The sequence below is a fragment of the Trichomycterus rosablanca genome, chromosome 8, assembly GCF_030014385.1.
Source record: "Trichomycterus rosablanca isolate fTriRos1 chromosome 8, fTriRos1.hap1, whole genome shotgun sequence".
Lineage (NCBI taxonomy): Eukaryota > Metazoa > Chordata > Actinopteri > Siluriformes > Trichomycteridae > Trichomycterus > Trichomycterus rosablanca.
The window spans coordinates 5076902-5101534 of NC_085995.1; the positions used below are offsets into that span (position 1 = coordinate 5076902).

The 24633-nt window shown below is 37.5% G+C and overlaps 3 protein-coding genes across 4 annotated transcripts in view; 2 read left to right on the top strand and 1 right to left on the bottom strand.

The window, feature by feature from the left end:
* The first annotated feature begins 1452 nt into the window (after positions 1 to 1452).
* stx5a (syntaxin 5A) lies at positions 1453 to 6571 on the top strand. The gene is made up of 11 exons (XM_062999744.1): positions 1453 to 1536; positions 2215 to 2451; positions 2901 to 2968; positions 3060 to 3115; positions 3231 to 3301; positions 3422 to 3538; positions 3674 to 3730; positions 3911 to 3992; positions 4237 to 4343; positions 5143 to 5264; positions 5858 to 6571. The coding sequence occupies exons 2-11, from the start codon at positions 2383 to 2385 to the stop codon at positions 6015 to 6017; spliced, it is 909 nt and encodes a 302-aa protein (XP_062855814.1). The 5' UTR covers positions 1453 to 1536; positions 2215 to 2382; the 3' UTR covers positions 6018 to 6571.
* Positions 6572 to 7577: 1006 nt separating this feature from the next.
* Positions 7578 to 8642, bottom strand: zgc:162144 (RD3 domain-containing protein). Its single transcript, XM_062999746.1, has 2 exons — positions 8341 to 8642; positions 7578 to 8016 (listed from the first exon to the last, which is right to left on the bottom strand). Exons 1-2 carry the CDS (start codon positions 8640 to 8642, stop codon positions 7662 to 7664), a joined length of 657 nt encoding a protein of 218 aa, XP_062855816.1. The 3' UTR covers positions 7578 to 7661.
* A 3233-nt stretch (positions 8643 to 11875) lies between these two features.
* Positions 11876 to 24633, top strand: part of si:dkeyp-115e12.6 (centromere protein F) — a 29661-nt gene continuing 16903 nt past the window's right edge. Inside the window, exons 1-9 of one of the 2 annotated variants that reach the window (XM_063000396.1) lie at positions 11876 to 11960; positions 14292 to 14542; positions 15386 to 15582; positions 16882 to 16985; positions 17496 to 17545; positions 17741 to 18029; positions 19272 to 19453; positions 20061 to 20186; positions 21948 to 22076. In XM_063000396.1, coding sequence (XP_062856466.1) covers positions 14381 to 14542; positions 15386 to 15582; positions 16882 to 16985; positions 17496 to 17545; positions 17741 to 18029; positions 19272 to 19453; positions 20061 to 20186; positions 21948 to 22076 — 1239 coding nt within the window. In that variant the 5' untranslated portion in view covers positions 11876 to 11960; positions 14292 to 14380. The remainder of the gene's footprint in view (positions 11961 to 14291; positions 14543 to 15385; positions 15583 to 16881; positions 16986 to 17495; positions 17546 to 17740; positions 18030 to 19271; positions 19454 to 20060; positions 20187 to 21947; positions 22077 to 24633) is intronic. The other variant, XM_063000397.1, reaches the window with a different exon arrangement.

Genomic DNA, 24633 nt, shown 5'->3' on the forward strand with positions numbered 1-24633 from the left:
AAAGTGAACAAACCAGTCTGGCTTTAAATTCTTCTCCCATTTATAATACACTTGCATTAATGAGTTCATTTAAAGGCTCTGTAATGGAAGAGCCATTTTAAGATTCATGTAAAAGAAAAACACAAGAGAAATTTTGATTAATGACATCATCGTGTCTGTAGCATACAGGTAAAGAACGGTCTCTATATTAACACCCAAGAATTACTTACAGACCTAAACTAAGAGACCCATAATATTTTAGTAAAAAGCCAGACTAGGCAATATAGTTGTGTTCTTAAACTGGTCGATACAGACACGGTGTTGTCATTGATGCAGTTTTAAAGCTGGCTTTTTTCTAATAGATAGTATTTAAGGAAAACAATGTAATTAAACATTACACAGCTTTTATTATTAAATGAAATATTATTAATATTAACTTGATTGGTTTCCTTTAAGAAAAGAAAATGCACGTCATTTTTGACTCATATTCATTTAGAGCAAAGTGGCGTCATCTGGTGGTTATAATACATTTGGTACAATTTAAAGGAAATTAATTTATTTAAAACGAAATCATCTATGTACTGTAGGAAGGATGATTTTATTGTATTGTCTCTTTTTATTTTATATGTGATGCCTTTGGAAAAAGATTGCTTAAATGATTTGTAATTTTGTAATTCCTCTGGTTTCGTTTTTTTTCTTTGATATTTTCTTTTTTATTGTTGTTGAACATTTACTAGTTATAATAGTGTACTATTATGCTCACTGTATACTGTTTCTTTAAATAAATCAAAAGACAAAATCTAAAAGGAAAGATAAAAAATAGTATTTGAAATATTCTGACTTTTAACTTTATGTTAAAAGGACTATAACTTGGTTGCAATAATTATGGCAAAATAAATGGTACTACTTAAAACATCTTATATAAAATTTTATATTCAACATATTAAATAATGTAGAAGCCTTATATTATTGTCCGTTACAACAATGGGGTCGAAAAGCTATTTAAATTCTTTTTTTTTTTTTTACTATAAACAGTGTGGGGACAAAGATATTTATATTTATTTACATTTTCGACATTTAGCAGACCCCTTTATCCAAAGCGACTTACAGTACTGTGACAGTATACAGTCTGAGCAATTGAAAGTTAAGGGCCTTGAAGGCCCAACAGCAGCAACCTGGCAGTGGTGGGGCTTGAACCAGCGACCTTCTGATTACTAGTCCAGAACCTTAACCACGAGGCTACAACTGCCTACATTCATGTCTTTAAAATGTCATTATTTTCATATAGTGAGAATAAACTGGTGTGTACACCACATCTAATTTCATTCTATAAAAAGCACCCACAGCCACACTGTTTTTGAGGGACTGTAACTTTGTCGAGATATTTTCTGGATGATTTGACGTCACCAGTCACGTCAGCGGAGAATCAAGGGCGCATGCCTGTTGGTGGACGTGGCAATGACGTAACGCGCCGGAAGCGGTCACAACCGAAACGGCGATCCAAGAAAGCGTCGGCAATCCGGGAACGATGAAAAACGAAAGATTTACTCATTAACAGTGAGTGCTTGTTTAAAGAGTTTTACACAATGATGTTAGATGTGTCTTTATGAAATATGTTCAGTTTTTAATGTTTATTATTGTGTATGGTGTAACTTTTGTCGAGGTTTTCGACTAGCATACGAAGCTAACCAGCTGACAAGCTGAGCTACGTAGCTACATAGTTCCAGTTTCATTGGGTCGTATCCCAAATCACGTACTACTCCCTAGAGAGTGCACTACACTGCCTTACTGCTGTGTTAACACATCTACCTGATATAGTGCACTTCTTCAGTAATGTAGATTGATTTGTAATACAGCCGGGGTTTTAACTACTACTTCGTCTACTTGGTGGTGTTTGAATTTGTCAGATATAACCGTCGATAGATATAAAAGTAGTATAAAGCAAATGTCTGTTAGTTTAATTTCAATATGCAGCTCTTCTCATACTTTGCGGTATTTAATTAACGTTAGCCACCATATTATTTACCAAGAAAACCCTCTTTTACCGGTGAATGTAGTAGAAGCTTCTAGTCGACCCAGTGTTTACCTGTTGTCGCTGTTTAACGCTGCTGTTTCAACAACTCTGTCATCTCTTGTGATCAAAGTTCAAGACTTCTCTAACAAATCTATAATGTTTTTACTGAGACCTGTATCCATCACATGGTTACCAATGACTGTCACCTCTCTTATCCATAGATGAAGCCCTGTATCATTCAAGATTGCTCACCTCCATCCAGCACCTAACAGCATTCTTCCTGTTCACCGTATTGTCACCCACCTTACTGGGTTAGTTAAAAACCACCACCATCAGAGAAGGATTTACTTTGGATTTACCAACCCACTTCACTGTGGTTCAGAAGCATCATGACCTGCAGGGATCGCACCCTCGAGTTTCAGTCTGCCTGCAAGTCACTTCAGGGGAGACAGATACAGGTGGGCCATTACATTCTACTTATAAACTTGAAGTACCAAATAGGCAAACGTGCTCTTTCTTTGTAACTAGTAAACCTACATGTTGAGTGTAATACTCAATTAATTAAAATCAATAAACAAAGACAATATAATGTAGAGATTTATTTCATATCGTACAAACAGAGAACTCAACAGAGCCCTTTAGAGACTGCAGTCCTGTTCATTTCAGCATGGTGTGGCTGAATTTATTTTAGCATGGATTTATTTTAGCATGATTGAAAAGAAAAACTACATATAATTATTAGAAAGATGCCATGGTATAAGTAGAACAAAGCTTTTCAGAGCTTGCTTTATTGAGAAAGGTATTAGGAGTGGTAATAGACCATTACATCGTCTGTTTTCCTAACTGCACACAAATCGTTATTACTGTCCTCAATAATATACCTGTATTTGCTATTTCTCTTCTATAGAATGGTATGCTGGCAAAACCCAACCATAATGCCCTCAAACAGCGGAGTGACTTTACACTCATGGCAAAGTAGGGTTCAATATTAATGCATATTTACCACTACATTGCTTTTTGTTGCAATTTTCCTCTTAAATAATTTTTCCCTCTTGTGTTGATTCAGGAGAATTGGAAAGGATTTGAGTAACACTTTTGCAAAACTGGAAAAGCTCACAATTTGTAAGTGTTCTAGGAATATTAAGTTTTATGTGCATGTTTTATTGATGTTTTGTTCTGGAGTATGTGTTGGACAGCTATATATAATTATTGATAATGTTGTTTTTCATCTTTTCAGTGGCCAAAAAGAAATCTCTATTTGATGACAAATCTGTAGAGATTGAAGAGTTAACATACATTGTCAAACAGGCAAGTATCTATTCATGTTAGAGCAAACTAGTCTTGGAAAAGTGTCAAATAGAATGTTAGCAAAAGTATTTGTTAAAAGTATGCTTTTATTGATGTTGCATCTTTCTGGCTCTTTCTCAGGACATCAGCAGTTTAAATAAACAGATAGCACAGCTGCAAGATCTTGTGAGATCTCGCAGTGGACAGAATGGTCGCCACATTCAAACACATTCCAACACAATTGTTGTCTCTCTTCAGGTATGAAGTCTTATCTAATGTTTTTGAAGAAATCTTTCAGACATTACATCTCTTACCTTCATACATTCACACTGACTAAACTTGTCACAAAAGTCACAGCAGTTTATTAAACAGCATTCTTTGTGTTGTTTGCAGTCAAAGCTGGCGTCGATGTCTAATGATTTTAAGTCAGTGTTGGAAGTAAGAACTGAGGTAAGATTTAGTAACTTCTTTTTTTTGTTTAACCTTTTCAGGTACTTCAAAATAATGTAGCATTTTAATTGTCTTACCAGACTGTAAGATTTTACATTGATTTTACATATCCTCCTATCTGTATGGATATAATGTGTTTTGGACACAGGATAATAAGTGTTTCCACTGTTCTCTGTGTAGAATCTAAAGCAGCAGCGCAGCAGGAGGGAGCATTTCTCACAGGCTCCAGTCTCTGCCTCCCCTCTTCTTGCCAACAATTTCAGTAAGTTGACATCTTCCCTGCTCTTTTAGAAGTAATAAAAAATATATATATTTAAAGTAAAAAAAAAAAAAGCATTTGATATACTGTTTTGCATTTAAAAACAAGTCAGGTTGTTCATGGGACTGTGCTGAACTTCTTGCTCTCGTAAGAATACAATAGTAATGTATAGCGGTTTAGATGCATAGGCAGTTGTGCTTATTTGAAGCATTATCACAGAGCCATTAAAAGACATGTATGTTTTTAGGTAGCTCAGTATTGATGCAGGATGAATCTAGAAGCCTGGGTGGAGACGTGGCCATTGACATGGACTCAAGAGCCAATCCTCTCCAGCTGCAGCTTATTGATGAACAGGTATGCTGCTTCAGGTCTTTCCTTCATGTATGTGAGTGGGTTTATTGAAGCTTGTTTTAATAAACCTTGGCAATAATTTGAACTTGATCTTTGATAAGTTTTTACCCTGTGGAACTAGCCCAAAAAATCATGGTTGGGTTTTTTTGAACCTGGATTTTACAACTGGCAATGTATTACTACTTATCCCATTGTCAGTGTTTGTTTATGGAGATTAAGTGTCTTTGCACTTAATATACTTCCTAGCAATAGGTGTTGCAAAATTTGGACCCAATGATTTCAAGGAATGTTGACGTATTTTTTTTACTCAGACTTTATTGTCATTCAAACCATGTACATGATTAGAACGAAATGCAGTTACTTAGCTTTCGGTGTGTGTAACATAATGAAATATGAATAACAAATAACTATGTTAAGTATAAAATAAAACTTTAGACTTAAAAAACTGGAAGAAATAACTAAGTTAAGGTATTTTAAATATTCACATGTACAAGCACTGTACGTGCCTAAAAGTATTTGCTTCCCATCCCAATTTCCCTGTTTTTGCACATGTCACCATGAACATATTGATAACTTGTATAGAGGTCTGAGGTTACATCGGGTGTTGTGTTAATCTTTTATTAAAATTAATGAGAAGATCTGAAACATTTGAATGTGACAAATTAGCAATAATAAAAGAAATCAGTTAAGGGGCAAATACTTCTTCACAGCATTGTAGTGAACATTTAAATTGTTTCAGTGGAAACAATGTATGCTATGATTAAAAACATGATTAAAACACCTCGGTCTCTTGGCTTTCTAGGACTCTTACATCCAAAGTCGGGCAGATACCATGCAGAACATTGAAAGCACCATTGTTGAGCTGGGCTCCATCTTCCAGCAGCTGGCGCATATGGTCAAAGAACAGGAGGAGACCGTTCAGAGGTAAGAATGGAAAAATAATATTTAGCAAGTTTAGATTGTGTGTATTATTGCACTTAAATTATAAGAAAGTGCTATATATATTACTAAGTTAGAATTACCGGTCACTCATAATTAGTAAGTCAGCCATGCTTACTACACACTAAGGTAGCATGCCCTAAATAGTTATGAGGCCAATGGTGTACTGCCATACTCTATATTACAGTAGTAGTGGCTTGGGGTATTGCCCTAGAATGTAATTATTGTACTTACAAGGATGTCTTGTTATTACAGTACAGTGAAATGAGAATGAAAACATGTTAGGTATTGTACATGTTATTATACCTGTTACAGTTTTACAACTACCCAGTTAAAGAGTAAATTTTTTGCCAGCCTGCTTATTTTAGTCGACTGTTGTGTCAGCACTCTAACCCAAGCATGCGGTTTCATCCAAAAAAACATTATGATGAGAATAAATGCTTAGAGATTTCCAACAGTATGGGGTTTAATAGGGTACCAAGTCATATTTGTATTGGATTTGCTGTGCTATTTTACCTGAATGACTGAAAGTCTAAATGTGACCATAAGATTTACATTTCTTCCTTGATCTTCTGTAGGATCGATTCCAATGTGGAGGACACACAGCTGAACGTGGAAATGGCTCACACTGAGATTCTTAAATACTTTCAGTCTGTCTCCTCAAACCGCTGGCTCATGATTAAGATATTCCTTGTACTTGTTGTTTTCTTCATCATCTTTGTGGTCTTCCTTGCTTGAAAGAGGACAACAAAGAGGAAGAGAAATTAAATAAGTGAGTCGAAGGAGAGGGATGTGTGGAGAAGCAATGGAGCATACTGGGCGATGTGCAACAAAAGAAACAAATGAAACTGGAAAACAGTAATTCTGCCATATAGGACAAAGGTGGATGAACTGTAACACTTTTGGGTTGTATGCTTTTTACTGGGAATGACCGGTTAGTGAAATTGTACAGAAAACATGCACGGTTAATCTTCCTCTTGAAAAGACCATGATAACAAAGAAATGAACCCGTCATGCTCTATTAAAAGTGGGAGAATTGTAGTCTTATTCCAAGTACGTCCTCTGTCCTTACCTTTACACATCAACATTGTAAACCCTGAGCCTTCACGTTTTCAGACTTATTTTGGGAAGGCTTATTTTGTGAATGGTTTGATTCTGCAAACTGGTTTAGTTTTCTTTTGACTGAGTTCATTGTAATCAGTTCTAACATAAGTATGTTGTAAACAGCTTTTACTCTAAGTTAATATGACAGCTTGTACAGTTCTTATGATAAACTTTCCATCTAACATTCATTTCTGTGCATTATTTTGTCTTTGTTTGTAGGTAAATCAGTGCTAAAATAATGATGGTGTTATTGGGGCTTTTTACTGTAAATTGTTGAGAGTTTATTTTCTTATTTTTTTTGTTTGTTTTTCTGTCTCTTGGTGTACCAAGAGAGGTGTACCCCCTGGTTTAATGATTTTATATCATGGCTTAAATGAAGACTTTTGAAAAGCATTGTGAACTTGACCGTTCTGGATGCAGGTATTTTAAGTGCCCCCAATAAATACACTTTCACAACTAAAGCTAAATTAAAAATAAATTTACTTTTGGTCAAACTATGGTTCATCAAGTAACCGTTTTATTACCCAGGCTTAGGTGGTGAGTAGGCTATTTATTTATTAATAAGACAAAGTGGTTTTGGTCAAAGATATTACAATTATTGTATTATGTTTCTTGGACAATTCAAGGTTTTTTTTTTCCTTTCAGTTTTTTTAAACTACATCCACCAATGTACGGCATATTATTTCATAAGCACTTTTTAAAATCAAATTGTACGTTTTCTTACTTATCTTAGCGTAATGTCTAAGTTTGATTTCTTAAATCAAATGCGTATTAAAAACCATTATACAAAAAAAAGTTGTCCACAATCTTTTATCTATATTTTGCTGCTCATGTCAGTACCTGAAGCAGACAGTTGGAGTCGCTGTTGCAGCAGCAAAAAGGGTTAGACTGCATCTCTGATACAGCCAGTTGTTTCTATTACATCCCTTAGCTAGGCCAGTGGCACCAGACTCTGATAACTATTATTTCTTTTTTCTTTTATAAACAGACATTTGTTTGCAGCCACCTTTTATGTATATAAAACCCCTGTTTGTAATGTAACATTAACGGACACAAATGCCCTTATTTATAACATGCAGTTTTATTAAGGTGAAACCCTCAAATAAAAAAATATGGATATGATATTTACAAATTTAACAAATCTAGATTCATGTTTTTGGATGTCCAATAATGATCTTTAGAGTAACAGCATGGGTAACAAATGTTAAGCACAAGCTTAAAAAATTATTTCTTTCCTATCTCTCATATTCTGTGCTCTCTTCTCATGTTATTGTTCTTTTAAGTCTCTATGGGGATAATTTCTGGCATGCTCTTGCTTCGTCCTCTTCTTGGATGTGGTGCTGCTGATGTTGCTGCCTCCTCCTCCTCCTCTTCTTCTTCTGACCACTCACACGCTTCCTGCAGGTTGCCACGTGACCCACCGAAGCTGTCTCTGCCACGGGCAAGTACACGGAACTTGGATCGAAAGGTGACGAATGAAAGGCTCTTGCTGCGCCGCTTCTCCCAGTGGGCCGCCTCTGACTGCAGTTGCATGTCTGCTTGCTCTTCATCCAGACAGGCTCTCAACACTGAACGGAACAGCTGGGGGACTTCTTGGACCTCAGGCTCAATCTCTGTCACCAGTTTACGAAACCTAAGAAGCAAAGACAAATTTAATTAGACTAAAACACAGCTGCTTGTGTGAACAACTCATGTGAAGTTACATTATCTGCTGAGACAGAGACAGTGGCTGGCCCTCACTCTGCTAAGATTGGTAGATGCCTTGGGGTAGGGGAGGTTCAGTGTGTGGAAATTTATAATTACAACAGTGCAGTTCATTGATTGATGATAACAGTGTGAGATCGCCCAATGAAAAAAAACTAATACAACTGCACATACAAACATCTTTTAACTGAATTCTCTAATATTTTCTCTAATACAAACTTTTCCAATTGTTTACAAACTTATAAATCTCTACCTGACAATGACAGGGCCACACTGTTGGGTGGGAATCTTTGCACAGAGCTCCTGCAGGTCCAGCACATCTCCTGGTGTGAGCTCGTAGTGGACACGGGGCTGAGGTCCCACCAGCCAGCTGTAGTCTGCTGAGGATGATGAGCTGCGCCGGCGTACCTTGGAGGCCCTCTCTAAACAGATGCGCTCAGTCCGTTTTACCATAGCACCCAGTTCCAGCATCAGAGTGTTTGTGACCAACTCCTCTGAGGTTCGCTGGCCTGGCACCTTTGGCTCCAGGGAAAACACAGCAGACCAGGGGAACATCTGAGAAAGAAAGAGAGATTTGGTTGTCCATCATTTTACAATAGTTTCAGTAAGAATGAATTTTAAAAAACAAATGCTATAAGTTCAAACTTAGTCAGTCCAATGATCTGGTACAAAAATCTTTTTAGAATTGAAAAAAACCCTTACCTTTTAGTAATTTCCAGTCTATATCTCACAAATACAGATTGACCTAAGTATATATATATATAGTGGCATATGTACGTCATGTATTAGTTATATAAATATCCAAGCGTTCGTGTGCTCCCATGAGTTCTCACTGCAAGACATCCTTTGTGTGATAATCAGTTTGCATAAGACTGTAATCCTGTAGAAAAATATAGCAGCTGGCATGTCTTACCAACTAGCTAAGCCTTTCAGGGCAGGTGTTTGTGCACATGTGCCTTACATACATTGTACCACCACTTAAAAAATGGGACAAAATAGTAAATAGGAGCATCAAATCGAATAAATAACTTATTGCTACAATGATGTATTTAACAAGTATTTTCTGTGCATTTTTATTATAATATAAATAAAACACCTCACAGCATATAAGCATATTCACTAAATTACTGAATGTCTGCAGAAAGGACAATACATCAATGTTTGTTTTCATTGTCATTAAACAGCTTGTAATAAGAGTGACTATGCCTTGTGGGGTAAATTATAATGAATATACTGTATATATATAGCACATCCATGACACCAAGCCAGTAATTCCACAAGATTACTAACTAGACATTACATAATCCAAATCATTATCTTAACATAGTTCTAATCATAACACCCATGTCTCCTGCCATCAGTGATATGCAAGTGCTGTTGTCTTCAGTTACAATCAGTCAGGGTTTCCACTCACCTCAGCACTATCAATGCTTTATTCTGTGTTTGCATTAACTGGGATTATATGCATGCATGTGTTATGAAACACAATGATTCTGCTAGCATCATTAAAAAGAAGCATTATTACCCTAATCGCCCTATACATATCTATGCTGTGAAATCTGGGTTTGTATTTGAAAGACATTTGTATTAGGTCATGTATTGAAAGCATGAAACAGAGAATCAGAGATGTGTTATTCAGGAACAGAGCTTATAAAGGAATGTTTAAGTCTATCTCATACAGCTATAGCACATGCACAATTATAGCACACATTTATTTGTCATTTTTACATACACTATACACATTTTCACATCCCAGCTTTGTCTGAATTCTGAGATATGAGCACAGGGTCATCCATTGTACAGTGCCGCTAGAGCAGACAGTTTTAACGGCCTTGCTCAAGGGCCCATCACTGGCTGCATGGCGGAGCTGGGATTCATAGCCACAGTCTTTCTATTGATAGCCCAAAGTTAAAGTCACCAGGCTACCACTGTCTCATTACTACATGCTGTAACTTTGACACTACTGATAAGCTTGTCAATGAAGGTCTGGTGTATGAATGCCACCAAAAAGATAGTATAACAGTAGCTATGAAAGGACATTCTGCTATGAAAGGACAAACTGTCTTATCCAAAAACAAGACAGTTTGTCAATTAACAGGTGGACCTTTCCTTTAAATACACGATTACATTTCAAAACATCGCATCACACATGCGCTATACAGAAAGATGAAATCTGAAAACAACCCTGAAGTATGGGTTTGGGGGCATCAGATTCCAGATTAATACTTTTTTAAATATATAAAAAAAATTTTTTTTTAACTATTATGTCTTGTGTAAGTGCATTTCTTTCCCCTTTTTGAGTAACAATAGTAAGAATTTTGTGCACCCCAGACACCATTGTTTACCATGTTTGTGTGCTGGTATAGTGTTATTACTGTAAAATGCTGTATATGCTATACATTGTTCAGAATTTAATTCTATATTTGTCTCTTTTGTATTTACATTTACAGCATTTATCAGACGCTTTCATCCAAAGCGACTTACAGTATTGTACCAGTGTATTGTCTAAGCAACTGAGGGTTAAGGGCCTTGCTCAAGGGCCCAACAGTTGCAACCTGGCAGTGGTGGGGCTTGAACCAGCGACCTTTTGATTACTAGTCCAGTACCTTAACCGCTAGGCTACAACTGCCCTGTATTGTCTAGTCAAATGCACTAACATCAGCTAAAGCTCAAGACATTGCAATTCCGGTCCTAGGTTTGATTTCCAGGTGAAATGGTCTGGGTCCTTTCTGTGTGGAGTTTGCAGAGGTGGAAAGTAAAGAATTACATTTACTCGCGGTACTGTAATTGAGTAGTTTTTTGTGTACTTGCACTTTTTAAAGTAGATTTTACAACCAGTAATTTTACTTTTACTTAAGTATGTTTTGTATTTAGAATTGTAATTCGCTACATTTTAAATAACATCCGTTACTGAGTAAAAAGCTAAAAAAAAATCAGGTCTGGGAAACTGCTGCAGTGAATTCTGCGATGAAAAATAAACTGGTGCTAAAATAAAGGAGATGTAATCTAGGTATAGAGTAGGGAGGGAAGGGAAATTTTTAAAAGTTTAACATGTTTGGAGTTTGATGTTTCGTTATTTGATAACATAGTCTGATGTCAAAAAATGGCAAGGTTTTGTCTCACATCTTGAAGGTTTTCTTTGGGTCATTTAGTGAAAGTCACAACACCTGTAACCTTGACTTGTGTTGAGTTATGAGATTTGCAGTATGACTGTTGTTTGGTATTTGTTAGTGATGAAATGGTCTATAGAATCCATAATTGATGCCAACTTCAGTGTTATACAGTTTGAAAAAGTTTGATGGGATGGCCTGTACTAAAATGACACATTAAACATCCCTAAATGTTTGAAATGTTGTATCAACGTGTATTTTTCTCTTATATTTTAATTAAAAACAACTATTGTGGGATTTATATCCACCTGTCCTGTTTGCATTACACAGAAGAGACACCCTCTCCTTCTGTTAAAAATATAACTAAGTAATGTTTACTCTGAGTACATTTTAAATGAGTTACTCATGAATGTAACCAAAGTGTGTAGAACATGATGTTAAAATGTTTATAAGATGAATAAATAAAGACAGGCAGGTCACTCCTGGTTGTTCTTGTGGTTGACGCTGGAACTACACGCCGGTTCGCTCCGCCCTCTTTTGTTACGTCACCACTCCGCCTCGTGCCAGATTCTGTTCAGTAGGACTGACTGCATCCCTCACGAGATATGATTAGCGCGTGTTGTTCTGTTGTTGTTTACTAAATAATTAACGTTTTATGTCTCTCCTGCTTAAAGTAACAGAATATATAATCTTAATTAATTATTTATTGTTTAAGTTGACATGGGGAACGAAGTCGTGTGAGTTGCAAATCTTTGGAGTGACGGTAAGTGATACGAATTATTATGCTAGCTGGCTAATGTGACAGTATCACAGATGGAGTCTCACAGAATTGGCGGTTGGTTTGTTTGTTTGTTTATGTCGGTTGGTAGTCGGTAAATTAATGCAGACTTTTAGGGTTCTTTTGTTGCAATATTTACATTTTCGGCATCTAGCGGACGCTTTTATTCAAAGCGACTTACAGTCTAAGCAATTGAGGGTTAAGGGCCTTGCTCAGGGGCCCAACAGTGTCAACCTGGCACTGAAGTGGTGAGGTTTGAACCAGCAACCTTCTGATTACTAGTCCAGTACCTTAACCGCAAGGCTACAACTGCAGCCTAGAATCAGAATCACTTTATTTCGGCAGGTATGTTGCACATACGAGGAATTTGTTTTGGTGATGCACATAGTAATGCACATAATAGTACACAAAATAATACACATAGTAATGCACATAATAGTACACAAAATAATACACATAGTAATGCACATAATAGTACACAAAATAATACACATAGTAATGCACATAATAGTACACAAAATAATACACATAGTAATGCACATAATAGTACACATAATAATACACATAGTAATGCACATAATAGTACACATAATTATACACATTATACACATTATACACATAATAGTACATCAAATAATACACATAGTAATACACATAGTAGTACACATAATAGTACACATCATTATACACATAATACACATGTATGACGTGTAGCCTAATATCACATGCTATTGTAAATTGTCAGTATTATCTGCTATGATAAACTGATATGCCAATTTTATTGCAATACGAGTGTCCCAATCTTTTTGAAAGGTTGTCATACGACACCAGATTAGTTGTTGAATCAGTCGGGTTGTATCAGGTGCAGCTTCTGCGTTGTGTAGTTTGTTTTGAACCTGATGCTTTGCAAATGCGATTGCACAACCACCAATGTGTTGCAATGTTGCTTTTAATGTTACATGTTCACATTAGGTTCAATCAAGCTTAAAGAACGTCCAGTAGCAAGTACATACAGTGTGACTAATCGTATTTCTATACAGATGTTGTCAAACCTGCTTTATGGGACGATCCCTGTACCTTTTACCTGCATTGTTATTAATGGAGCCAGTGCTCAACGTGGCTTTGTTTTGTTAATCAGGACGATCAAAGGTTGAGGGATCTGTTCACATCGCCATATGAAATCACACTGTTACATCCGTGCTCCGGATTTTCCACATTCCCCTGTTTTGGTAGCACCTTTCCATAGATTAATGGAAACTAACCAGCCATCCACACTCAATAACAGCTTGCATAACATTATGAAAACATTTGATCCACTCTTTTGTAGTGCAAGTGACTTGAGTAGTTTTATTTTATTTTGTCTGTACTGAAGTTTTGTCTTTACAGCCTTAAGTTCCCTTGAGTGTGTTTCCATAATAACTACGCGAAAAAGAAAATACAAACAGTCTCAGACATGCAGATAAACCAGCTGAATTCTGCACTGCCAGCAGTCGATCCACTCTCTATGGTTGATGTTTCTATTCAGGAGCAAGTAGGGACAGAGTTATTTCCTGGAGGCAGAACTGAGCCTTATTCCAAATGCATTTATTAAGCCTAGAAATCAGTGTAGCCAAAATATGTAGAAAAGATTGCTCTTGTTTTTTTTAGATCATGTGAAGTCTTGTATGAATAAAATCTTACTAATATACCATGATTCATACACGGTAGTGCATCATCTTCTGTAGACACTTCTGTATTTAAACAACTTTTGTTGACCAGATTAGTAAAATGTTATGGTTTAGTTCCCTTTATAATAAATGCTATAAATAATTTAGGAGATGTTTAGGATATTTACATTTACATTTTCAGCATTTAGCAGACACCTTTATCCAAAGCGACTTACATTACAGTTACATTATACAGTTTGAGCAATTGAGGGTTAAGGGCCTTGCTCAAGGGCCCAACAGCAGCAACCTGGCAGTGGTGGGGCTTGAACCAGCGACTCTCTGATCACCGGTCCAGTACCTTAACCACTAGGCTACAGCTGGCCCTAAACTAATGGGGTCCACGTTTTGTCATTATTTACATTTACATTTTCAGCATTTAGCAGACGCTTTTATCCAAAGCGACTTACACACAATGAGCAATTGAGGGTTAAGGGCCTTGCTCAGGGACCCAACAGTGGCAGCTTGGTGGTGGCGGGTCTTGAACCGGCAACCTTCTGTTTACTAGTCCAGTACCTTAACCACTGAGCTATCACTGGCCACTGGATATGTTAAGTTGCTCTTACTAGGTTGTATATATTTTCTTACATGTGCTTTATTCTTTTGTCCATAGGACTGAAAATGACGGTGAATGGTGAACACCCCAGTGGAACTCTATAACACAGTTCTGGTCCTGCTTTGTGTGTTAGTGTACGTGTTACAATGAGCTGGGCTACAGACAACTGGACCGCAGGTCTCTCTGGTAGAGTCCTACAGAAGGTCCAGGAGATTCAGTCCCTCAATGACAAGCTGAACCGAGAGAGACAGCAAAGACAGCTTCAGCTGGACAATTCTGAAGCAGCACTAAATAAACAAAAACAAAAGGTCAGTGTATGAGCAAATGTCAAACCTTACCAAAAGCAATGAAGATGTGAGTACAAAGGTGTAAGCACATATATACTTAATTATATATTTAACAGCCCTGACTGGGTTTTAAAAGATTTTTTTATTAGTATTTATTGGCTAAAGAGCTTTTTGGATCATGTTTAATTTACAGCTGATTGGTGATTACAGTGTGTTTTTACTCATTTTCATTTACATTTTTGGCATTTAGCAGACGCCTTTATCCAAAGCGACTTACAGTATACAGTTTGAGCAATTTAGGGTTAAGGGCCTTGCTCAAGGGCCCAACAGCAGCAACCTGGCAGTGGTGGGGCTTGAACCGATTTTCTGATTACTAGTCCAGTACCTTAACCACTAGGCTTCGGCTTGCCCCCGTACTCCTGAAATAGAATGAATTTTAACCCAGAATGTAAATAATTGAACTAGGTAGGTGTGTTAAAAGAATGTGCTGATACAAGAGCAAAGTTTACGTTACTAATGCTAATGGACCGTGGTGATTGTAGACTGTATTGTAGAGGGTTACATAACAACCTTTCAGTGTCCAAATATTAAGACATCCTACTCACGGCTTAAATTGATTCTATTCAAATTAGTTTTTTAAACATATGCATTTAAGTGAATGTATGTGATGGACATAGACTTCTACTGTTAGACCAGCAGATTATACCGGACCAATAAACCACCGTTTAATTATCTGGGTTTGGTTGAAGGTTAGAGAGTGGGTTTGGATCTACTGCATTCATTTTGTTTATTTATATTATTTATTTACTTTCTGCATTGGGCAGATGCGTTTATAAAATCTTTGCTCTTTTTGCTCCATCTCAGTATGAAGAGGTGCACGTGGAGCTGGCAGCGGTTAAGCGGGAGCTGGTGGGCATGCAAGAGCAAGTACAGGTGGAGGCACGGGCCCGAGAACGCCTGGCACAGGAACTGCAGGCCAAAGTGGCTCAGGTTTGCAGTCTAGAGGGCCAACTGGACGCACAAAAAACTCAGTCGCAGAACCTTACATTGGAAGTTAAACGGTGAGACAAATGATGGAACAGAGCTTACTTATACACACACACACACACACACACAATCATCTGTGACTGGGTGCAAATTTGGGGATTTAATCTCAGCGGTGTTATCGACCAGTAAGACATCTGCACAGACTTCATTGGCTTTTTTGATGGGTGGTTGGGTTGCCCAATCAACCTAACCATGGGAAGATGCACTCTTCAGTGTGCTCTCTGTGCCAGTTCTAAGCCCAGATAAAATAGCAAGGGTTTTGTAAGGGAGGGCATCTGGCATAAAAACTGTGCAATATCAGTTATGTGGACCAAAACCATCTGCTTTGGTGACCCCTTCATAGTAAAGCAACTGAAAGAAAAAGAACTTACTTCGGCATGCATGCAGTTGCCAGATGTTTTTTTTTACCTGCCAGTGGTGCAGCCACACACAGAGAAGAGAGCCAGTTATGAACTCCCAAATACCCCACCAGGCAGTAGAGGTTGCAATTGACCTTCCCTTCCCTTAGGCATGGGCCAGTTGAGCCTGTTTGAGTGCCCAGCCAGGTTGAAGGAACCAAATGGGATTAGAAATCCAGAGCTCGAGATTTAGGCATCAAACTTTATGTAGCTTGTTAAAGGTTGTTCAAAAAAGCATTTTTACTTTTATACCTAAAACAGTGGATTAAATAATAGAATAATAAAAAAAATGTAAATACCAAAAAGCCATTTTTAAGTGCTTTGCAGGTTCATGCGAAATAAACATTCGTTTATTTCAGCTTGCGTCATTTTGGTAAATATTTCTTTCTTTCTTAGTCTTAGAGTGACTAGTATCACATAACATGTTCTTATTTTGATTGCAGACCTGAGGCAGCATCCCAAATCACATACTACATGCTAAACTGTACTAATTTGACACTCTGTTCAATGCTGTTTATGTATTATTTGTTTTTATATTGTGGACTTTTCTTGATGTGATGTAAAATTAAAAGTGCAGATGCAAATATCCACACAAATGCTAAATAGTTTGATTAACTTGGTTAAATCCAAATAAAGGCCTTACTCTGATTTATGCTATCAGAGTATGACACTCGCATGGCACCTTAAATAATCAGATGATGTCTAAACCTAATTGTTATTGGATCATTAATGTGCATGTAAACACACGAAACTGCATCAAAAGTTAACTGAGTTGTGGATCTTTACCATCATTACTTGTAACGCTGGAATGACAGGAAGTCGAGTTTATCAAAGTTGAGGTGTGAAGGCAACCTTTTGCTAAGATGAAGGTGCTAACTAGTTTGTTTGCTTTCTCTATTCCGCTCTATCTACCAGGCTTGAGGCAATGCTGGAAAAGCTGCAAAAAGAGAATGTCTCAGGAGACACCATGTTGTTTTCCACTCCCAGCTGGACCATGAACTCACCCTGGGAGCAAAGTGGTATTCTCTTCTCTGGCTTTTTATTTTACTTCTTTGTTATTTTGCTTTTGCTTTGTGTCTCTTATTACTTTTTGGACAGGAAGGTATAGTCAGCCGTCAGTCAAGTAAATTGTGTATAAAACGCAGCTTATAAAAACATTGACAACAATAGATGAATATAGAGGAATCAACAGCTTTTCTATATATGTACACATCTTTCTTCCTCTACAGACCAAAATGGGTCCCTAAAGATAAAAAAAAAAAAAACAGTACCAAACAGCATACCATGTTTTGCTCAAAATAAATAACGACAGTATTGGTTATGCCCTGATACTGATACTAATTATTGTTCTTTTGAGAAACAAGTTGACTTGCTCTTGCTTAGAGGATAAATCCTGACCTTTGGTGTAATGTCAGTACTATAATTAATCAATAATTGATCATTAAATAAGATTGTATTTTCAATTAACAGTTTTTCGTGCTTTTAATACTTTGCATGTGTTTAATATGATGTCATTTCTTTATGTACAGGTAAGACTGGTCTCGGTGGAGAGGGTGACAGCCAAGCATACACTGCCCGTGTGAGTCCCCGAAACACAAACTGTGCATCATAAAATGCTTTTTTGTAGTTCCCATTCTGACCTGGATGGACCTGTTGCTTTAAAGCCTAGCCTCTTTTCTTTTGTTGACTATTTCGAACAAGTACTGTCAGGTTAATCAGATCATATTTTAAAGCATCATTTATGACCCTAACCTATTGTTCTGTCTCTTTGTAGCAGCAGCTTCAGTTTGGAGACAGCCCTAAAGCCTCAGTGGGTGCAGTTTCATCACCGTTCCCACAGCAACCACACACAACTCCACCCCCAAGGCGCAGAGTCCACCAGTCAGACTCCCATACGCCCTCCGCTGTGTTTCCATGGGAACGGGATGACACAAGGTCCACTCTCAAAGGAAGACCAACATCATCCTCAACCCCTGGCTCCCTCCCTATTAATAATGCCGTTGCCACTGACGCTGGGTTGCGAGATGATAGAGTTGAGGAGGCTCTAAGGAAGGAGGTTGATGGTGAGTGCAATCAGAGAAAGAGACTTGTCGTAAAGTCCGAACAGAAAATCGGCAAAAACATGAACTGGATACCTAAATACATACCAAAGCAACTAATTTTAACAGTGAATTATTAGAAATACAGTGTAGACTTGGAACTACACTGCTTCCTAACAGTTTATAATCACTGCTCATAATTTTGATGTGTTTTAATGACCTGCATCACTACAATTATAACACTGACGATCCCAATATTTCCAAAAAGGAAATGTTTAAAGTGGCATAAAAACATGAAATTGCACATATTAAATTTAAAGTAAAACGTTTGTGTGGTGATAGCGATCCTGCCGAAAGGTTCGGTTAGTACAGATATAGTGGTGCACTATTCTGCTTAATGTGCAGTGCACGTCAACATGTAGATAATCCAAGGCATTTTGGAAACTAGTGGCATGTGCCAAAAGTCTAACTGGAATGTATGATTCCAACAAGAACAGATAGACTTCAAAAAAGTGCCTTATATTAGGTTTACAGTCAATTCAATGAAACATATGTCATCTGAGCATAATTGTTTGTAGAAGTGATAATAAAAGAGTTTTTTTTGTTTGTGTAGTTGATGTCCGTTGTACCATTTGGATTCTCTTTCTTTAAATAAAATAACGGGCATCGAATTACGTAAAGGATTCTAAACGATTTAATGGTACTGCATGTACTAAATGAACTATACTAGGTGTGGTAAGCTAAACGGCTCTAGGCCACTAGTTAGCTAATCCTACGGATGCTCAATAATAAAAGCTTTTATTAGTTGCTTGAAAGAATTTATATGTAGTGGTTTTCTATTGTAAATCATTTGTCTACCTTAGTTATTGTTATGTAGGATGTAGCATATTTTACATCTGCTCCTTGTTGTAATGAATGAGAGATTTTTTTTTCCATTGATCGGCAAAGGAATTTGGTGGATGTTTATGGAGTATTAACCATAATAAATATCTAGATTTATGAATGGCGGGTATGAATGGCATTCTTTGTAAAATGGGTGTGTAGTCCATGCTGAAGTAATTCTCCATTGTCCTTTTCTACTAACAAATACTGTGTTTAAAAATGTTTGGTTGGAGGTTTACAGTAAAGCACAGGAATAAAACTTATGTTTGTCAAACTTATGGATGTCCAATAATAAACAATTAAAATGACTAATGAACATATTATATACTAATGATTATTGTAAATGTTATTGATCGTTAATAATGTAAACATTTTTCCTCTCAGGGCTGCGTGTGCGTGTCTCCGGTTTGCAGCAGGAACTGCAGCTGGAAAAGGAGTGCCATAGAGAAACAGAGTCTCGTCTTGTTAAGGCTCAGAAAGACGTCAACACGAACGAGCAGAATCTGACGCGCTCCAGGGACGAGTTGGCCCGCGCACAAACGCGCATCACACAGGAGGGGGACAGGGTGAGCACCTGCACGCACAGCTGCACACTGAGAATGAATGTGCTCAGCTGGGTACAGAATTGGTTTGGTGAAAAGTCTAACTGATGCTGTATTTAGATGCTCATCAGTAGGTTGTACATGCGTGACTTCACTCTCTTTGGCTGCTTGTTAGAAATACACCAAGAACACAAAGAATTAGAATTTCTTAAGTTCAAAAGCATATAAAAGATTTTGGCCTCATTTCATATGTTGGGACAGTAACAAACACTGTTGCACTGTCTGTTGCAATAGGCTAGAGCATATTAAAAAAACTTCATCTAGGGAAGAGTTTATGTACCATTGTGTTTGTTATGTACCTTACATCATAGAAATCAGTTTTTATTTTAGTTCTCTTGAACCTGCCCGGGTGTATTTAATTTGATTTATTTTGTAAAGCTTGTTTATTGAATTGTTGATGAGAGGTTCCTATGGCATCAGTAAGATACATTAACATGAAATGTTTGAATTCTTTTTATAACCCGCCCTGACTGTACTGTAGCCTATTTGACACTTCTCATGTTCACCTAAATATTTATACAGTAGTTAAAAATTTACTGTAGATAATAAATGTGTGTGTTTATATTTTAAGGCTCAGGCAGCTGAACAGCGTGTTAAGAAGTTACAGGAGGAGCTCAAGTGCCAGAGGCAGAATGCTGAGACCAGTCGCTGCAATGCTGAGCAACGCCGCAAAGAAATGGAAAGGGAGCACCAGAGAGTGAGTAATTAAGCTGTTTGTGCAAGGTTTTGCATTATTTTCTTGAATTGTCATTTCTACCCCCACGGTTATTAAAAAAAAGTGCGATCTAGCACTCACTTGACCACGTCTTTGTTTTTCAAAAAATAAACTTTACTTATTTCTTCATAACTGCTCCACAAATTCCTTTTTTGTAATGCTCACTCTCATATACACACCCACTGCAAACAAGTACCTGTAAGTACATTTAATCCAAAGGCTGTAGTTCAGAATTGAAACATACTGGAGATTTTAAGCCTCACATTAACTGAACTTATTGTTACAATGTTGCGCAATGTTTATTTTAATGAGAGAAGCAACTTAGTCAAGGTCCCAGTTTCATTACTACATTATCTCCTGAGTGACTGAGTAAATAACAAAATTAAGTTTGCCATAAAATAAATTGGCCCTACTTTTAGGGTTTTTTTCTTTTACAGTTCCCAGTGTTGACATATTAGAATAAAGCAGTTATTGATAAATGAATAAATAAATATTGCTAAAGAAAAATAGATATGCCGCTCAGGTGGCGCAGCGGTAAAAAGACACGCTGCAACCAGAGCTGTATTCTGAGTACCTCGTATCGAATCCAGCTCTGCCTCCCCGGTTCGAGGCCGAGTGGCTGTATGAGCAACGATTGGCCGGTTGCTCAGTTGGGGGGTGGGACAAAGAACCGGATGTGGGTCTCTCTCTGTCAGAATGCGATTACGACCTCTGCCGGCTGATTAGAGGCGCCAGCACAGAGCTGAGGAAGAGTGCCCTTAGGGTGTGTCTCTCCTCATGCAACGCTAGGTGGCGCCAAACTCATCAATGTGCGGGTGGCAAAAATGCATCCGGCTGCTGCCCATGTTTTGGAAGGGATATGGGTTAGCTTTGATCTCCTCGGTCAGGGCAGGGTTCGGCATAGACAGAGAGGAAGTCAACGATGCAAATTGAACAACTGGATGCGCTAAAGGGGGAGAAAAAGGGAAAAAAAATATATATATAGATGAGGAGATCGAATTACAGGTCCCCAGACAGATTGTCCAAGTGACTACTTGATTTCAAGGAAGCCCAGTATTATTATGTGTACCTGACACAGACTGAGCACAGGCTATGTGATCTACTGTACAAATGCTAACATGGTAGATTTCTGTATAAATTGGCCAGTACGTATAAACACACTCATACCGGAACAACACACGCTATTGTGTCATTGCAGTGGTCAGTGAGGGTTCTATGAGTTTTTTTTCTATTCGTAAATGAGGTACAGGGGTGGGGGTGGATGCAGGGGTGTAAAATGTTTACAGAGCAACTGATGGGCTACATTTATAGTGTGTGCGGTTCAAAATAATCAGATAAGATATCTTTATTGTTACTGTACATGTACAATGATATGTTGTTTGGAGCAAGTCCGTAATGCTTAGTTAAAGTAAAATTATGTATATTAAATACATTTATAAACTACAAAATCTATGAAATGATAAATAAGAATAGTGGTTGGTGCCAAAGCAATGTTGAAGGGGTGAATAAATTTAACAAACTACTTCAGTGGTAACAATGTTTTCAGACAGGAAAGTAAAATCAGTCTACATCTTACAGTACACTACACTTAGTCTACACCTACACTCAGAGCTTCAAATATTGTTTAATGTCCTTGTCCTGATCAATGCCTTGCCACAATTTGTTCGCAGAGATCCACAGAAAATACATTGTTGGATAAATGGATGATCTGAAGATTAAACTTGAAAATGTAATTTTGTACAGGAGCTGTTGGAGCTGCAGAAAGAACGCCAGTCTATGGAGAGGCAGCACCAACAGGAGACTAACAAACTTAACCAGGAAATCCAGCAAGCCCGGACACTACACAATGCACTACAGACACAGTATGACAAGGTATTACATGCACACGCTGTGCTTCATGTTTATATGCTCGGCTATAGTCTGAAAATGAAAAAGCAACAATTATACTCCTTTATCCTTAACAGAACTCACTGCTGCCGTATGTGAAGTGGTAGGAGGGATGTTTGATTTTGTTTAGATTTAGAATATTGTATTGGCACTGATTTAAATAAGTATGTGTCAGGCAGTATTCCTTTTAAAAATGTACATTTATTTATTCACTATTATTCAAACACATCTTAGTAAGACTGGCTTGCATTGTGCTTTTTACTCCTGTTTTTTTTTCTTTTGTAGAAAAAAGTGTAGGTGAGTGCCTGTTACAGCCCTTATTTTTAATAAATTAGTCTTTTTAATTCATCCAAACCAGGAACACATTGGTTTTTTTTATTTTTATAATTCTCTTTATGCATTTTGCCTTAACTTTAAAACTAGTATCCAATTTCCCAGTTGTATCTTCTCTACTGTTGCCGAGCCCTAACCTGCCCGAGGAGGGCTGTACCTAACATGTGCCTCCTCCTAAACGTGTGGTTGCCAACTGCTTCTGTTTACCTGCACAAGGCGGGTTCACAAAGGGATCAGTATCATATACAGAGAGTCATGTAAGGAATCCTTTTGGCCAGCCGATAGCAAAGCTGAGATTAAAAATTAAGAGCATTTATGTTTTGTTTTTTTATTGAATATGGACAGCAAAGTGCGACATAATGGAATTTGGAATATTTTCTTTTTTATGAACATGACTACAACCAGAATGTATTGTAGATGTTACTACTGTTAAACAGTGCATCTAATAGATGGGCTAAACTGCATTAACTAGTATTTAATATCAAAACATTTTGGTTTTGATTTAGTACCTTATACGGCTTATAAGGCAGCTTAAAAACCGAGACGGCAGTTTGCTGGGAGCAGTCATGCTAATTTGCATGGATCACAACGTACTCAGATTTCAGTATCAGAGTTCTGATTTGCATCAGTGTATTCTCACTGATCAAAAATCCTTTACTCATACATTAGCCCATGCTATTTCAAGCCTGCTTTATTGATTGTAAGTAGACTCTAAGCCAACTGTATTTTGAATTAAAATGATCTGATGATAGCAAAGCATCTGCAAAGTTTGTAGTTGTTTCACTTATTTAGTGACATAAACTACTTTCTTGATTAAGCTTTTGCTGGAAACACACACTTATCAGAATGAGAAGAGTGGGTTTAACAAATGTTTCCTTTTAGTTCTGTAGCACTTTAACACACATTAGATAGTTTAGGGTTTTTGTCCATTTACCTCAACCACTTAATCCTGGTTTGGGTTGCGTCAGGTCTAGTTTCAGTTTGAAACACTGGGCACAATGCAGGAATACCCTGGACATGGCGCCAGTCAGTTGCAGGGCTTCTGCCATCCCCCCCTTCAGACACGGGGTCTGTGTAAGCTGACTGGCCAGCCGGTAATTTAGCTGAGATTCGAACAGTGTTGAGCTAGCGTAACAGACTGCTGTGCCTACTGTGTATTAAGATAGGCTTTGCTATGTCAATGAAAGATACACTCCCCTGTACTAATGCTTGTTTAAACATTTGGCCATTTATGATGTTCTTTATTTGAAGCACTTTAAATTGATGTAGTTCGTTTTTAGTTGTTACACACCCCTGCTTTCATACCATCATCTTTTTCCTGCTGCCTCTGTCCTCTTGTCTTTGTTCTATAGGAGTTTCAGAATGTTTCCACAGGTCATTGAACTAATGGCTAATGCTTTGCTTCCTGTTGCTTTCTCACAGTTCTATATCTGTCCTTGTTTTTCTTTCTCCTTTTTCTCCTCTTTCTCTTGTCTTTCTGACAGAAGGCACTCAAGTCAAGGTCAGTGTTGTAATCTCTGTGTGGTTTGACCAAACCCCTAGCCATCCTTTCTCACTAGCAATATGTTATTAATAATTAAGGGTGTGTTGGGAGTCAGTGTGGGCTTTTGCACAATGTTTGACCAGCCGTGTCTTTAAGTACTGACATCCGTACCAGCATATTGTCTTTCAGACGAAGGAATCGGGCAGTGTGTGTATAGTTTATGTTTGTCTACCTATGTTTGCTTGGCAGTTAGACATTTTTTTCTTGTAGATAGATCCTTTACTGAAGAAAGCTAATCAGAAATGTTTACCCTGTAAATTGTGTCAATTGAAATCTAATCAAATTCTTTAAGCCTAAACATACAAGCAATATGAATTAGCCATTGTTCACAGTACTGCATGAGTGGCTCTCTTATGGTGGGGTAGTTTACAACATGTTTGCCGTCCTGCAGTCAACTCTTAGAGAAAATAGTCCCCAAATCAGTATTTGTGAGTGTGTTTTTTCATTTTTTAAAACTTATTATTCAAAAAAATTATAAAATGATGGAAGCTTTCTATTCTGATATGAGCCAGGATGACTGCTTCATGTACGGGGCATAATTATTAGTAAATGATTTAATGTGTCTTTGTGTGTGCACACACGTGTGCGTGTAAATTTGTATGCATGGTGGATGCCATTCTCTCATGTTTGGTTTGTATTTGTGGCGTTTGCATAATCTCTAACACA

What these genes read in the sequence shown, in the direction of transcription:
- zgc:162144 (XM_062999746.1), bottom strand. Translation starts at nt 8,642, where the DNA reads ATGTTCCCCTGGTCTGCTGTGTTTTCCCTGGAGCCAAAGGTGCCAGGC. An exon ending in TGTGGCCCTGTCATTGTCAG is followed by an intron (nt 8,017 to 8,340) that starts GTAGAGATTTAT and finishes TTTGCTTCTTAG; the next exon opens with GTTTCGTAAACTGGTGACAG.
- stx5a (XM_062999744.1), top strand. Translation starts at nt 2,383, where the DNA reads ATGACCTGCAGGGATCGCACCCTCGAGTTTCAGTCTGCCTGCAAGTCA. An exon ending in TGTTGGAAGTAAGAACTGAG is followed by an intron (nt 3,731 to 3,910) that starts GTAAGATTTAGT and finishes TTCTCTGTGTAG; the next exon opens with AATCTAAAGCAGCAGCGCAG. An exon ending in TCTTCTTGCCAACAATTTCA is followed by an intron (nt 3,993 to 4,236) that starts GTAAGTTGACAT and finishes GTATGTTTTTAG; the next exon opens with GTAGCTCAGTATTGATGCAG.